The 17,193-nt window shown below is 38.6% G+C and overlaps 1 protein-coding gene across 3 annotated transcripts; it reads right to left on the bottom strand.

The window, feature by feature from the left end:
* Nucleotides 1-4,793: 4,793 nt before the first annotated feature.
* On the bottom strand, nt 4,794-17,064 carry ino80db (INO80 complex subunit Db). Of its 3 annotated transcripts, none has more exons than XM_051111976.1 (10): nt 15,973-17,064; nt 14,122-14,368; nt 13,306-14,042; nt 13,120-13,231; nt 11,275-11,487; nt 10,098-10,204; nt 9,754-9,887; nt 9,440-9,672; nt 9,202-9,359; nt 4,794-6,914 (listed from the first exon to the last, which is right to left on the bottom strand). In XM_051111976.1, the coding sequence occupies exons 2-10, from the start codon at nt 14,337-14,339 to the stop codon at nt 6,178-6,180; spliced, it is 2,649 nt and encodes an 882-aa protein (XP_050967933.1). In that variant the 5' UTR covers nt 14,340-14,368; nt 15,973-17,064; the 3' UTR covers nt 4,794-6,177. The 3 variants fall into 3 exon arrangements, with proteins under 3 accessions (XP_050967933.1, XP_050967935.1, XP_050967934.1); XM_051111978.1 differs by having other exon boundaries at nt 13,120-13,219; XM_051111977.1 differs by having other exon boundaries at nt 16,291-17,064.
* Between the last annotated feature and the right edge of the window lie 129 nt (nt 17,065-17,193).

Genomic DNA, 17,193 nt, shown 5'->3' with positions numbered 1-17,193 from the left:
ATATCAATGTTTTAATAAGCTCTTAAAAAGAAAACATTTTTGGAATGTGTTCTTTTTGGTTACCAATAAAAAAACGGACATTTGTAAATTTAACGAGTCCAGTTGCTTCCAGTTATTTTTAGCTGTACAAAACTACAAAACTAGCTGTACAAAAAGTTTTGCTGCTTAATATTATAAACTGGTGTGTCTTACCATATTATTTTAATGTATTATCGTAATTACGAACACACTGGTTTGTAGTGCAAACGGTTTTACCGTTTACTGTACTGTGTTATTTTTCTCGTTATTTCAGTGGCTAATGAACCGGAAGTCTCGCACATTCACAGAAAACGCCTTACTTTCCTCTTGAAAAATAAGGTAGATAATGAATGTCAAGACTGTTTGGTTACTAGCATTTTTCTAAATATATTCTTTTACGTTCTACCGAAGAAAAAAAACATTCCGATTTGGAACATTACAGATTATACAACAGATTTTCATGGGTGTACTATCCCTTTAAATTCATTAAAAAGGGTACAGGTTTTTGAAAAGAGGTCTAATCAAAATAATAGCAACTCACAAGACACGAACCCACACACAGGCTCTAACAACGGCAACGAAGAGGCTGATGAACAGCTAAAAAAGCATTTGGTTATTGGACTGAAAGAACTGCGTGGGTGTTAAGGACGATCCATTTTCTGAGGCATTGTGAAATGTGTTCGCTCCACCAGTTTACCTCGGTGCCTGCGGGTCAAGAGGCCTTGACGCTAACAGATACGTGCGATGCACCATTGTGCACTGGACCACTTTGATACTTACACACGATTGCGCTTGTAGAAGCTGTTCATGTGGAATCACGGGGGCGTTAAACCTTGTCATGGCCTAACGGCAGCCCTGGCGTATCTGGAGCCATAATGATAAGATCTCATAACTGTGACAGTTTATGCAACTGCCATTTCCCTCTGCCAGTCTCTCCGTCCTCTCCCTCCCTCTTCAGCTGTGCTTGTTCCCCCTTACCAAAAGCGTGAGAGAAACCGCCGCTATCACATTTTCTCGGCACCTGCTTTAACAATTGTTATGTGGGAAACACGTCCGTGCGCGAGGTCGCAGTTGTCATGTCACTGGCCATAATAACATCCATTACATCAGACTCAATCAGCGCGTCCCCGGAGACGGCAGCCCATGATTAACTGGTCTGTCACCCATCATTTGACGCGCCATTTGTCAGTATCACTCTGCGGCACGTTGGGTAGGGTAGTGCTTCAAACTGAAACATTACCGCACAAGCCACATGCTAAGAGGACTGTGCTATGAATGTTTTAGCAGACGGCGACTGCAACGCTACAACAGAAATAGAAACAGCGCCAGAGTTGAAGGCAGCCAGGCACTTGGAGCGGGAGTACAGTATGGGAGCCGTTGCTAGGTAACGCCAGAGCCCCGGGCTCGCGCGGAGGAGCATCCTCGCGCCCCTCTTAGCGGTGCGATGAAGGAAACAGATTTGCATCAGCACTGTCATTATGAACAGTATCGCCGTCATCCTTAAACACTTGTTTCATGTTACATGTGCAGACTAATTTCGAGCGGTGGGAAAATACACTCAACACCTCGTTTTTTCGCTCTGTTATATCAGACAGATATGTTTCACTCCAACTTGTCATTTGCACTAGCAGCGTTTCGTTCGTGAACGAGTCCAAGAGCTTTTCCAGCCTAATAGCCTAACTTACTGCCCCCTGTCGGTCAAAAGTGTCGCCAAATATACTTTTTAAATACTTTTACACTGATAGCTCACATACATCCCGGAGACGTCTTTTTGATGTCTTCATTTACATTTGCAAGACGTGTTTTTTAGAGTGTTTGCTCATCTGCAATACGTCTATAGGACTTTCTTATCAGATATCTATTAGATGTCTTTAAAATGATTATAATTATGAAAACTCACGTCTTACAGATGTCTGTCAGATGTTTATACACAGCAGATGCTTTCCAGATCAAGGGATCTTTAACAGACATCTTGCAGACGTACGTGTGCTATATCTGGGAACCCAATATCACAGAAACTCTGGGATAACAATTATGATTAAAGAGCCCAGATGGCACACATATGTCTGCAAGACGTCTTTTAAAGATTGCTTGATCTGGAAAGCATTTCCTGTGTACAAACATCTGACAGACGTCTGTAAGATGTCAGTTTTACATACATTCTAAATCATAAACATCTTAAAAACACCTAATAGACGTCTATTTGACATTTGATAGGAAATGTCCTATAGACGTATTGCAGATGAGCAAACACTCTAAAAAACACGTCTTGCAGATGTAAATGCAGACATCAAAAAGATGTCTCCAAGATGTATGTGTGCTATCAGGGTAAAAGTATATTTGGCGACACTTATTGACTGACAGGGGGAAGTAAGTTAGGCTATTACACTGGAAAAGCTCTTAGAAGACATCTAATAGACGTCTATTTGACATCTGATAGGAAACGTCCTATAGACGTATTGCAGATGAGCAAACACTCTGCGTCTTCCAGATGTAAATGCAGACGTCAAATAGACGTCTAAATGACATGTTTGCTATCAGGGATAGTGGTTTTTTTTCGTTTTCGTGTGAGAAACCGTTGCAAATGATTATGTGAGTGAACTATCTGAATGAATCAAAGTGAATGGCGAATGTTAGGCGAAAGGAATCACGATGTCTATCAGCCAATGTCTATCAGCCCTAAATTTAATTGCCTAAAATAATCAGTGTTTGGCTGTTTGCGCTGCACAGATTGATCGTTGTATGACATCTAAGTACCATGAGAGCTATAGAAAGCAGAGAAAACAGCTCTACAAATTAATTTTTACTAGTCATGTCTCCACTGACGTCCATTCATTTTTAATTACAGAGCTCTACAATTTAACTTTTACTATTAAGAATGACAATTAGAAAGCTCTACAAGCTCTCTAATTCAGTTTTTACTAGTAAGAATGCAGTTGCAGAGCTCTCTAATTTTAAAGGAGAAGTCCACTTCCAGGACAACAACTTACAGATAATGTACTCACCCCCTTGACATCCAAGATGTTCATGTCTTTCTTTCTTCAGTAGTAAAGAAATTATGTTTTTTGAGGAAAACATTTCTCCATATAATGGACTGATATGGTGCCCCAATTTTGAACTTCCAAAAAGCAGTTTAAATGCGGCTTTAAATGCAGTTGTAAACAATCCCAGCTGAGGAAGAAGGGTCTTATCTAACAAAACAATTGGTTATTTTCATAAAAATAATACAAATTGTATGTAATTTAACAGATATAGACCATTTCCCTAGATGTAAACAACACTGGTCCAGAAGCGCTTCCTGTTTATTTGGGGGTTTTTTTATTTCACATATACAAATACATCTTAAAGGTGCTAATGTAACATTTTCATCCAGTCAAATGTTATGTTGGGTTGTATTTTTTTGTGATGTTCCAGTGTATCATCCGAAATGGTCATATGCTTAAATTACAGTTGCATTTTTTAGTGACAAAACAGCATTTTGCTGTTAATTTAAAAAAAAAAAAAAAACAGGAAGTGTATCGGGACCAGTGTTTACATCTAGCGAAATGGTCTATATGCTGCTAAATTACAGTTGCATACTGTAGATGACAAAACAGCATTTTGCTGTTAATTTAAAAAACAGTAACCGTATTTTTACAGTAAGATGCTGGCAACCACAGCTGCCAGTAGATTACCGTTTTTTTACAGGGAAATTTTTTACAGTGTACTTTTTAATGTCAAATGCTCATCTTGTCTTGCTCCTCCTGACCTCTGTTTTTTCTGCTTCATGACAATTAAGGTATGTTGAAAAAATCCCATCTCATGAAAGACATGAACATCTTTAAGAGGGTGAGTACATTATCTGTAAATTGTTGTTCTGGAAGTGGACATATCCTTTAACTAGTAAAAATTGATTTTGAGAGCTCTCTAACTGGCATTATCATTAGTAAGAATTTAACTGTAGGGTTCTCTAACTGAATAGTAAAAATACAAGTAGCCTTCAAGTAACGCTGAGACTATTTTAAGCTAAAACGGCTTGCCATACGAGCTGTGCAAGAGTGTTTCATTGGTTTGGCCTGCTGAACGAATACACCCCTTGACTGAACGACTCTACGCCCTCTAAACGAGAATGGGAACGGAACTAAACTAAACGAAACTAACACAACATCTGTGTATTCTGAAAGTCGACAAAATTAAAAAATTTTTTTTTACAAAAATTTTCTTAGTGGTCATTTCTTAAAATGTATAGCATATTTAATAATATTAATAATAGACTCGTTTCGGTCCACATTTTAACCCATTGGTCAAAGAAATCATTTAACAGACTAAAATAAACTTGTGTTTACTCGTATATTAGGATCTTATATACAGAACAAATGTTTTTTTGTTAACGGATTCAAAATATTCGAGTCACTAAGATTGATCAAAATTCCCATTATTAAAATCCCCTCATTGCAATAAGATTGATCAAAATTCCCATTATTAAAATCCCCTCATTGCAAAAGACTGGACCACATTATAACTCCTTTGGCGCCCTCTATCGTTTGTCAAGTAATCTTCTCGTTGGTAAACAAGGTAAACGTCCACTGTTTAGTGGTTTGCAATTACAATCTGTTTAGAAAGCCAGCCAAAGGTCCTATATGTTATGAATCATCTCTGTGCCTGTTACTTTTTAGTAATTGAATGACTTGTTTCAGACACTGCAGTCTTGTAGTGCCATCACAGTGTCTTCGTTGCAACCCCAAACTTGCAAATTGCTGTTGACAGCACATTAAACTTACGAGCGCACACAAAGCCGTGGTCATAGCAGTTTTAATTCACACATTTCAAATAAAACAAATAGAATTTCTCTTACACATTGTCTACACACACGCCCACATCCAAGCACTTAAGTAACAAAAGTAAACATGTCAATACATAAAAATACCTTGAACAAAGAAGAGGACCATAACATTTTAATAGGTTATAATAAACTTTCTTGTTGACTTGATACATTCAGTGAATAAGTATAAAAAGTATATGAGACGACCCTCGGTGCGCAAGGATATCTGTCAGTATGCCTGTTGGTAAAAGCAGCATTATCTGGTACAACGGCAAGTCTACCAAACCACAATTGTATATCATTATCGGTTTTATAAAGATCTCAAATTAAGGTTATACGTCACTTTTCTTTTTAAAAGCTTAACTGCCCAAACACGATTTCATTATATCGGTCAGTTAGATATACTGATATATAGATATTTTCTGACGTGGACATAAAAAGAGGCTTTCTTGTAAGCCACTTTGGTAAGAAAGCATCTGCAAAGAAGAGAAATGGGAGAATCCAAATGTAGACTTGGCATGACATGAGGGTAAAGGCATCAGAACTACTCTCGTTAAAAGCCATAACAAGATAACTGACTATAGCTTTACACCATTTATTTCCCACAACTGCTATCACTTCAGCTAAAGGCCTTACACAGGAGCACATCGAACACTCAGAATCGAAGTTTAACACCCTCAAGTAACTTCACGGTAACGTGAGAAGGTAATTACTTGTCAAAACAGGGAGCAAATGCCACCTTTCATGTTTTCAAGAGTGAAATTTTGTGCATTTACAGAGTTTTACTTAGTGACAATGCAAATGTGTATTTTGTTGACTCCCAATACACGGATTATAAAGGTGTTACACAGCTTTTATGGCAGGCACTTACACTTAGAGCAAGACCCCATAGTTTAACGGCTACTCAAAGCACATAAACACCATCTGCCAAAACAATAAGCTTTTTAATCATCACACGGGACAAAACAGTGATACAACCATGACACCTTTCCCCTTCTGTTTGCTGATGACAAACTTGCCCATTACCTCTAAACAAGAACCACATTTTCACCAGTTACCACACATTTTCACTCAATAAAACTAGTTGTGCAGACTGCTACTCTATAAATATATTAAATATGCATTTAAGGATACAAGTGATATTAATGGCTAAAATCCATCTATGTTTGCTTTTCGAAAAAGCAACTATTTTAAGCCGACAAGGAAATTTATTGCTTGATGTTCTTTCTTGGTGAGGGAAAAAGATGCAGAGGACTAAGACGACAGACAGAATGACCCTGACATTTGGGAAAGGGAAAAATCACCTGCAACATGTTCCCTGAACACTGTGACTGTAGCAAATTGGTTCTGCCTGCAGTTCAGGCCTGGTCCATAGGTGGCGCCGGTGTACTATGGTGCGGCTGCAAGTCTGCTGGGATCCCACAGTGGTTAAACAGTGGGGGGAGAAGGTGCTTAGTTTGCGATGTTGGCGACGAGGGCGAGGATGCGGGTGTGGAGCGAGTGACGGGTACAGTCTGAGGCAAAGCGGAAAGGGCCGAACTGGGCTGACAGGGGGCTGAGGGCAAGGGGGTCATTGGCGTTGATAGAGCTGTGGACATCAGCAGGCCATCTGAGGCAATAAGGCTGTGAAACTGTGAGGAGTCGTTCAGGGGGAGGGCCAGAACGCCCCAGGAACCATGAGAGATGTCCTCGTCCTTTCCAAGCGGCAGGCCACTCAGTTCTGCTTTGGAGTTGTCCATCTTCGCTAGGAGATGAGGCTGTCTCTGTGTATATGTGCTGTCTGTGAGATGCCCCACAGAGGATGGAGGAGTGAGAGGGGGTTGTGGTGATGGAGGTGATGGAGGGAAAGCATCTTCAGATGTGGGAAGCAGACTGGGGTCCAGCTCCAGGCTGGAGAGAGTCTCAGCAGATAGCCGTCCGCTCAGTAGATCCACGACACCCCCCGGCATGCTACGACAATCTACCGCTTCTACGGGACCAAGCTCGGCCATTCCGCTTAGACATGCAAGGGACTCTGGGTATGAGCTCATGGCCTGCAGAACGCGGACCAGTTCTTCAGCTTCCTCAGAGGTGGGCAACAGCTCACTATTTTTGCCTATATGACAAACAAATGGGAATTATAGAATACCAAATTACGGTAAACACATATACGAAGCAAGGAAAGTAAGTATTACCAGAAAACAATATAAGGCAAGGTATTATATACAGCTGGCTCAATTTTCCAATTAGATACCAATGCTTAAAATTCCAACATTAACCTTTTACTATATGCCAGTGTTTCCTATCGAAGCCCGTTTCCACCACTGAATTAAAAAAAAAAGGTAATTACGACTTTTCCTCTCTCAATTGTGACGTTTTTTTCTCAAAATTGTGAGTTCATATCTTGCAAGACTAATATAAAGATATAAACTCGCAATTCTGAGAACTTATCAGTCTTTCCCCCCTCCAAATTGGACTTTGTAACTCGCAATTGCGAGTTCATATCTCACAATTCTGAGAAAAAACTCTTGCAGTCTCACAATTCTGACTTTATTTCTCAGAATTGCATTATGCAAACTTGCAATTCTGACTTTTTTTCCTCAGAATTGTGAAATAACCTCACATTTGCAAGTTATAAAGTCAGAATTGACAAACGTAAACTCGCAATTTATGAGAAATGAAGACAGAACATAAACTCGTAATTGTGAGTTATAGTTAGAAATGCAAAAATTCTCAGAATTGTTTATATCTCACAATTGTGACTTTTTTTCTCAGAACTACAAGTTTATAGCTCACAATTCTGAGAACTTATCTTTTTCCCCCCTCACAATTCTGACTTTTTTTCCTCAGAATTGTGAAATAACCTCACATTTGCAAGTTATAAAGTCAGAATTGACAAACGTAAACTCGCAATTTATGAGAAATGAAGACAGAACATAAACTCGTAATTGTGAGTTATAGTTAGAAATGCAAAAATTCTCAGAATTGTTTATATCTCACAATTGTGACTTTTTTTCTCAGAACTACAAGTTTATAGCTCACAATTCTGAGAACTTATCTTTTTCCCCCCTCACAATTCTGACTTTTTTTCCTCAGAATTGTGAAATAACCTCACATTTGCAAGTTATAAAGTCAGAATTGACAAACGTAAACTCGCAATTTATGAGAAATGAAGACAGAACATAAACTCATAATTGTGAATTATAGTTAGAAATGCAAAAATTCTCAGAATTGTTTATATCTCACAATTGTGACTTTTTTTCTCAGAACTACAAGTTTATAGCTCACAATTCTGAGAACTTACCTTTTTCCCCCCTCACAATTTTGACTTTTTTTCCTCAATTGCGTGATTTAAACCCGCAATTGTGAGTTAAGTCAGAATTGCGAGATATAAGTCCCATTTTTTTTGGGGGGGGGGTGACAAGTTATATATCTCGCAATTGTGACTTTTTTCTCAGAATTGCATGATATAACCTCACAATTGGGAGTTATAAAGTCATAATATCTCGCAATTGTGACTTTTAAGATATAAACTCGCAATTCTGAGAAAAAAGTCACAATTGCGAGATATAAAACTTCAGTCTCCCCCCTCCCTCCTTCAAAATTGGACTTTATAACTTACAATTGTGAGTTTATATCTCACGATTTCAGAAGAAAATCTCGCAATATTGCAATTTTAACTTTATTTCTCACAATATTAAGTTTATGTCACAATTCTAACTTTTTCTCGGAAAAACAAGCTTGTATCTCTCAGTTCTGACTTTTTTATAGATATAAACTTTATAAACTGCATCATGTAATTCATGAGTGAAAAAAAAGTCAGAATTGTGAGATAAAAAGTTGTAATCACTTTTTATATATTTTATTCAGTTATTCATAGTTTCCTGCAGCCCCACAGCAAAAGATATCAGATATATTTATTATGTTTGCAGTCAAACCTTAAAATAAGTCTTTTTATCCAGAAAGGACACAATAAACTAATCAAAAGCAGAGGCAAGAAAGATATTCATAATGTTACAAAAGATTTTTACTTCAAATTTAAATAAATTACGTTCTATTGAACTTACCATTCATCAAAAAACCTGAAAGAAATATCATGATTTCCACAAAAATTTTAAGCAGTACAGTTTTCAACATTAATAATATGAAAATTCTTGAGCATTAAATCGACATATTAGAATGAATTCTGAAGAATCATGTGATACTGAAGAACTGGAGAAATTATGCTGAATAAGCTTTTCCATCAAAAAAATAAATTACATTTTAAAATATATTTAAATAAAAATGGCTACTTTAAATTGTAAAACTCTTACACAGTATTACTGTATTTTTGATTGAATAAATGCAGCCTGGGTAAAGACAGGATGCTTCTATTAAAAAATTCTTACTATTAAATCTATTACCTTCAAAAAGATCAAAGTCCTGCAGGTCATCCGGGAGTCGAGGAAGAACATCTGAGAAGTCCTCCTGATTCAACTCCAGGTCATGTGGAATGTCACTGATGTCATTGGTAATGTCATCTGGAAATTCATCTGCACTTAAATCAGGAGTTAAAGGGCTCCTGCAAAACACAAGGGCAAGGATGATGAGTGCACACTTACAGACACACGGATAACACATTGAAACACACTCAGCTCTCACCTTATGCCAGAGGGCTGAGTGGGCAGGCACAAGATGGAAGGCATTCCCAGGTTACCCTGAGGCTGCGAGGGAGGAATGGGTTTCTGAGGGCGTCTTGGTGCTCCTCTCTTTCCTTTCTTCTTATGCTTCTTAGTGAGTGCTGGAGGCTTGGCTTTCTTCAGTGGCCTGTGCCGCTGAATCTGCTGGTGGTGGTGGTACGTTCTCCGGCTGATATCACCTCGAAGGAAATTGTCCTGTAAAGTAGCACACATATGGTTAAATCAGTTACTAGCAAAAAAAAAACGTACGCAATGAAATAACGCAATGTTTCTCACCATTTTCTTGGCATGCTCATCACAAAGTGGCGTCTGGTGCGTGATGTCAAAGACAGGGATGGAACACTGAGCTCCATCTGCAAAGCGAGCGGTGCAGCTTGAGAAGAGCTGCTGAGAACGGTTCTGAAGGATATCTACAGAGTGCCATTAAGAACGCAACACAGGGAACGCAGACAATCGTAAAACTTCAGTCAATCACCAAAGCAGATGGTTTGTTGAAAAGTCACAGGACAAAATGTTCTCAAATGCAGATGAACAGCCAGTAGCAGCCTACTTTTTTTCTTTTCAGGTACATTTGAGTTGGGTTCTGATTAATTTAAAGAATAAGAACTTTGAGAGGATACGTTGAAAGCAGTGCCTGGTGAACGGTAAGGCTGAATTTTTGCAGTCTTCACCTTTCACGACAGCCGAACACAACCCTGAGTCACCTCCAGCTAATGGTACATCAGTGCTGTGGAAACAAAACACATAAAACAACTACTGCAACATGACAACTTATAAAATTACATGAATGCTGAATCATTTGTGTCAAGTATTATAAGCAACGTCATGCACATTAGGGGTGTAAATCAGACGTTTAATGATGTCATGATCAGACATAGATTCTCTTACCCAGCGATACAATATTTGCAAAAAATTCTTATCTTCTGATAAGATTCAAGAGTCTGCACTTTCAATATTAATATTATTATTATGTGCCTGTTATACATAACCAGTTATGTTTTTTGTTAACCTCAAAATGCAACCAAAATATTACATCAACATTTAATTTAACTCTCTGAAAATTGCTAATCTTGTATCTCACTTGAGACATTTACAGCAAAAAAAATACACTTTTTATTTTATACAGAAAATTAATGTGTATCTAAACAATATTAGGCCTTTTTTTACGATTACATCAATACATCATATCGTTAGTCATTTCATCATATGTATTGTTCATACCCTTAAAGGGACAGTTCACCCAAAAATGAAAATTCTGTCATTAATTACTCACCTTCATGTCGTTGCAAACCTGTAAGACCTTTGCTCATCTTCAGAACTCAAATTAAGATAATTTTGATGAAATCAGAGAGCTTTCTGAGCCCGCACAGACAGCAATGCAACTACCATGTTCAAGACCCAAAAAGGTAGTAAGGACATTGTTAAAATAGTCCATGTGACCTCAGTGGTTCAACCTTAATGTTATGAAGCAACGAGAATACTTTTTGTGCACCAAACTCTTGTGAACACATGTCAAAGGCTGGCATGAAGAGAAGAAAATTGTTGAATAAAGTTATTTTTGTTTTCTTTGTGCATAAAAAGTATTCTTTTTACCACCTTTCTGGGCTTTGAACATGGTAGTTGTGTTGCTGTGTATGCAGGGTCAGAAAGCTCTTGGATTTCATCAAAAATATCTTAATGTGTGTTCTGAAGATGATAGGTCTTACAGGTTTGGAACGTCATAAGGGTGAGTAATTCATGACAGAATTTTTATTTTTGGGTGAACTATCCCTTCAATTCACAAGTGCGTGTATTTACCTGGAGGGTGTGGAGGTCTTTTGATATTGTTCCTGAATAAGCTGTGCAGTGTGGTGAGGTTCCTCTCTTGCTGCCTGCAGCAGGGCTTTACGAAGGGCATGCTGGGATCTCCTCTCCCTCCTGAAGCCCCTCTGCTCTCTGCAAAGGTGCGTGTGTTTTTGTCTCAGGTACGAGCAGAAGCCTGCCAAACGCTCAGCACGGGAACGGCTGGCACTGTGAGATGGGAAAGAGAATTCTCTAGATCAGCAGTTTTCAAACTGTGGGCTGCGATCTATTGGTGAGTCACAAAGTGTAAGCATTCATGCATTGCCAGAACTATGAAAACACAACTTCTCAAGTTCAAAAAAGCAAGTTTGTTGGTTGTCACAACTTGTATTTAGATGAAGTATGGCACAGATCAGGGACGTTTTTCCTGCACTGAAGAAACAAACATACAGCACAACCAGATGACTTGAAATGATTTAAAATAAGACGAAATAATCTAATCTAAAATAAATTAAAATAATGTAATGTAATTTTACCAAAATAAGAGGGTGAATTTAGAAAAATAACCCCGTTCAAAAGTTTACATACACTTGATTCTTAATACTGTGTTTTACTGTATTACAGAAGAGTTTTGCTTTAACCCTAATCAAACACACCTGAACAAGCTAATCAAGATCTGAAGGATTACTAGGTAGCTACAAGCAGCCGAGTTTTTATTTGGGTTGGAGCTGAACTCTGCAGGGCTGCAGCTCGCTACCCCTGCTCCAGAAGATAACATGATGCATTAAGACCTGGGGCGTAAAAACTTTTAGAATTTAAAGATCAGGGTAAATTTAACTTATTTTGTCTTCTGGGAAACATGTAAGTATCTTCTGAAGGACAGTACTAAATTAAAAAATATGATATTTAGGCAAAATCAGAAAAATGTACACATCTTCATTCTGTTCAAAAGTTTACACCCCTGGCTCTTAATGCATAGTTTTTCTTTCTGGAGCATCAGTGAACGGGGTCATTTTTATAAATTGGACTATAAAATGGATTATATGTAAACGTCTTTTATGTGAAATATCTTGTTCAGGTCAGTACTACATAAAAAATAACATGCATATTGTACAATCCCTCTTATTTTGGTAAAATAATTAACATTTTGCAGATTCTGCAAGGTGTATGTAAACTTTTGACCTCAACTGTATTTAATCAAGTAGGAATTGTGAGTGAAAAATATTCTTAAAAACTGTTAGCCTTAAAACTCCACTTGTTATACTAAAACACACAAAAACAGAGTGTTATACTGTATGTCCATCCGCTCAGATAAGACCCATGTATACACTGGTGCCTCAAACCACATTTATTCACGCAGAGGAACAAAGCCAAACCACAACCAAAACAATGTTCTTCTGCAAGAAGCATGCAGTTTTATTTATTTCTTGCTAGCGGGCCAGAAGTTACATAGTGTTGTTTTAATCATTATCCAGTCAATCATGAATAACTGGAAAAATAATGTAACTTCACTGGTTAAAAAGAGTAGGAATTCTATAGTGCATTCAGGTGGGTCTTGGAGTCAAAAAAAAAGTTGAGAGCTACTGCTCTAGAGCTAATCTTTTAAACATTACTTACAAAAATCAGTGAGGCAATTTAAGGGCATTCATTAAAAGTCCATATTATATTTGTACCATTTTTGTCACATTTGTGAGAAAAGAGGACATCTGAGATTAGATTACTCTCCATGAAGTGAAGCAAACCAATCAGAATGAATCTTATTTGAATATTTGTGTTATAATGTGGCTTAATCTTTGTGTTTGCCATTAACATTAAATTAGGTGGTGAATGAAAGATTGTCGAACTAATGGATGACTTTACCTTTCCTCAAAGTGCTTCTCTTGTAGTCTCTGGCACTGATATGACACTAGTTTCCCCAAGTCCCCATCGTCCTCTTCACTGTCTTCTGACCAGTCAAGCCCTAGAACACAAGCTGTGTTTGTCATTAAAACTAACTAAAGCTAAATTAACCTTTAAATGTCAAAATCTCCGTTCACAATTACCTACCTAAATGCGGGTTCAGGTCTTGGCACCTCCCTCTGTGTTGGTCCATCAATCTATGAAACTTCTGCAAACATGGAGCTTGCTGTTGCATGGCAACTGAGTGCATTTTTATTAAACGTCTATGTATGTCATCACGGCTTGGTGCCGTCCCTGAAGCTGCAGGGACAACCTTTTTGTCATAAGCATGATTAACGTCCAATTTAACTTTGTTATCAGCTAAAGCCTTTTCTGTTGAGCCCTGATGGCCGTCCTGAAGGGCTGATGAGGTTTTGAAGGATGAACCTGAACGAACTAAAGGGGTTTGTAAGATTTCTGCACGAGGGGAGGCGGGAACTTTGGGTGTTTGTGTGGTTCTTCCAGTCTGGGGAGGAGGGAGGGAAGGGCGTGGAAGAGTTGAAGAAAGAGACGAGGTTCTAAGATGGTTTGGGAAGGCTGGATCCACACTGTGATCTTGCTGTTTCTGCTTATGGTTTAGAGCTTGGCTTTCTTGGGGTTTCTTCAGGAATGTGCCACTTGATTTTAACATTTTTTCCCCTCTGCAAAAGGCGAAGGGATCTGAGGGGAGTAGACAAGCCAGGGAGGGTGGTGGGGATGGAGGTAAAAGCTCAAGCCCGTTGTGGGTCTTCAAAGCCAGGGATGGAACGGTAATGTTGAGAGCCAAAGACTCTATCGTATCTTGTTTCTTCTTTCGCTCCTTCTTGGGGAGGACACCCATAACCTGAAGGTGACTATTACAATACCTAAAAGACAAACAGTTTTCTTTTCAGTATTCTTTAAACATGCACATTCTTTTCTGTAAACGTTAATGCAAAAACCTACTTTCGGTCATGAGCCTTGGGTATGGGATTGGTGCAGCGCTGGCTATTGTACTTGGCTACATATTCACACTGCCTGAAAGGAGCGGTGCGGTCCTCCAGCACGTGGCGGATGCAGAAAGCATAACCGTTGAGACGGCGTTGCTTGCAAAGCTTTGGGCTATAGGAACACAGAGGCTTGTGGTCCACCTCCGAGTAGTGGATGTGTTTGCCTTCATACATCCCAGGGCTGGAACTCTCCGGAACATCAGCTGATGAAAAAATGGTATGTGAGTGAGATAAAGGTGTGATGAAAGCATTGAGTCAAATCAACTTCCGTTGGAGTGCAGAAACAACAACTGTTCAGTGAGACATATTCATGTTTTATACTCAAAACTGAAAATGTGACTTACATTTATAATTCTAATTAGATTTTACGTATTTCAAAATGTATCTATTGTGTTTACATTTTTTTACCAGGTGTAAACTGCACTAAACTTTTAGGGTTGGAATACTTGACTTTTGCCCAAATTTTTGCCACAATTTGCAGTCTGGACAAGATTTTACAGCAAACTGCATAGTCAATGAGGGAACTGACTATGTTTCAGACTATAATTTTATCCAGTTGGAGGATATCAAACATGTTTGAAATTTCGAGCCGATTTCACAACACATACTATTTTGATTTGCCGTGCATCTCTGAATGAGGCAAATGTTTCTGGGTGAGTTTTGTTGTGTTCTATAGTATAGGGTGATCCTCAGTCATTTGTTTCTCTAAACATTTAAAGTCGGCACTGTATGATGCTTTCCGATTTAAAAAGTCATGTATTCCAGCCTTTCCTGTAATATTCATTTTATTAATCTCAATTGCAGACAGCTACCGTTGTCAGCTGACAGCTGCCCTAAACTGCATAGTTTTTAGAGACATAATGATAGTTGACATTTGAAGAGCACAGAAATCAGAGCTCTCAGCTCTTCCATTATTGAGTTTCTAGCAGTCATCAATGTATACAAAACTACAAAGGTTATCTATACTGAAACCATCCAACAGCTATAATGAATAAAATAATGACAAGCTTGCTTGCTGTGGGTCAAGTGACATCGAATTTAAAGTTGCTCTTAATATATGTTGCAGTCACCTCCAACATCTAACATATTAACTCTGCATTTCAAAGCAATCATCAAAGCATGCAGTATGTAGGCTGTTCAGCATAAACAGCTCAAACCATTAAATATTAAAGTGACAGGAAGCAGGAAAAGTAGCCCCTGTTTTAAGCAATCAATGACACACTAGAAAAAAAAAACAGCTGGTGTAAGCAGGGCTTTTAGCAGGTGAAGCACTAAATCATAAAACGATGGCTTGTAAAAGCGTTTGGGCAGAGTACAATACGTTTGACATGCAAAGCAACTTTGAAAACGCAAGGGGACGGTGGACAACCCGCCTACTACTCTATCATGTACTTGGGCAGCACTATCAGTTACTTTTCAGGCAAGGATTGAGCAAGTTGGGTGTAGCGCCTGAAGTAACAATTTAATTCTTTTTACGAAAGATACGATTAGAATCAGCGCGGCAGAATCTATTTCTTTGTTGCGTCGTACAAATATTTCGAACGCATTTTGAAACTTTGTAACAGTCTTTGGAATATTTGTTTTTAGCGCGAGAGACTCTCGGGACCGATAATCAACAAAATACCTGTCAAACGACAATACGCGTTGTCGACGACCGGATTTGTTTAAAACTTTCAAAGTGTTATTTATCAGGTAAATTTGGATTAGTTTCGCGGGTTTAAGTTGTAATAATAACGTAAGAAAAACTGATATCAGATGCACATTTTGACGACAGGTATTCCTTTATTTCTGCGCAATTCGTAGTTACCGTTGGCCTGTGAAACCTCCCGAATCCCCCGAGTCGAGTAACGAGGCACCCGCCTTGCAGTGCGTGATAAGCGGGCTTCCGCCTTTGCTTGAGTCCGCTGCTTCCCGGCTGCCGCTCAGTCCCCGGTCGCTGCGGCCTGTGCTAAACAAGCTACGCTGATCTTTTCACACGGTCGACGGCTATTACTTTCAACGGGGAGTTTCCGCCTATACCTTTTCGCTTCACGCTAGCAGACTTAGTTTTTTAACGCGTGGATATAATTTTACACGAATCCTACTGGCACATCTTTGTCGATTATTGAAATAAAACTAGCCGTACACAAGGAGAAGGGGGTGTTGGTTTAGTCATCGGATGCGAGGCTTCTTACAGCACAACTACAGGCACTGGGGGGACATGACAACAGGCAACAGTGCAACAACAACCTCTGCAACCATTTTGGAATTCAACTTTGTATGTTCATTGTCGGCTTTTAGAAAGATGACAGATCTCGCAAACACACAATATAGCTTGAACATTTGAGTGTCCGTCTTTCAGAAGTGTTCAGACCAGCGAGAAGTTTTATTTAAGCCGCAGTCATTGATTTTAAGTTTGAGGGATCTCCCCCAAAGTCTTTTCCGACAGCCTCCTCTCACGCGTCTCATCCATGCCTGGAATGACATCACCGACTTCAAATTCAGTGCAATCTGACGTGCAAAGATAACATTCTTGTCCGTCATATTTTCCATTCCCTTGCTGTCAATAAATATTATCAAGGCGACAAGTCTTGTGAAATAAACTCTGAAGCAGGTGTTAGTGGGGGTAAAGAGATTTTGAAGTGACTAAGGTTGCCCCCTATCAATCCTCTTCAGTGATGTCAGAATGATCCAGACATAGTTGTAAAAATGTATACATAGGTGTTACAGACTTTAGGGCATGTAAAAAGTTTGATCTTTAAAGTGGAACTCATGAAAATCCATTACTTTGCTGTTTAATTTAACTTAATGAATCAAATTTAAGATTAATTCAACAAATAGAGTTTTGTCAAATTAAATATACATATTTTTTTTAGAGCAAATCAGGCTTTGCATTGCACTTAATCTAACATAATTGAAAGAAAAAACAATCAAGGTGCTTTTCTCCTTGCACTTCCATCCCAGATTGTAAATGAACCCCAAACAGAATTTTTTTTTTCTACCGTGCCCTTAGAATAATTTAAACCAGCGATGTGAACGGTGACAATAG

This window comes from Labeo rohita, chromosome 6, assembly GCF_022985175.1.
Source record: "Labeo rohita strain BAU-BD-2019 chromosome 6, IGBB_LRoh.1.0, whole genome shotgun sequence".
Lineage (NCBI taxonomy): Eukaryota > Metazoa > Chordata > Actinopteri > Cypriniformes > Cyprinidae > Labeo > Labeo rohita.
The sequence above is the reverse complement of the archived record's forward strand: the minus strand, read 5'-3'. Positions and strand labels throughout refer to the sequence as shown.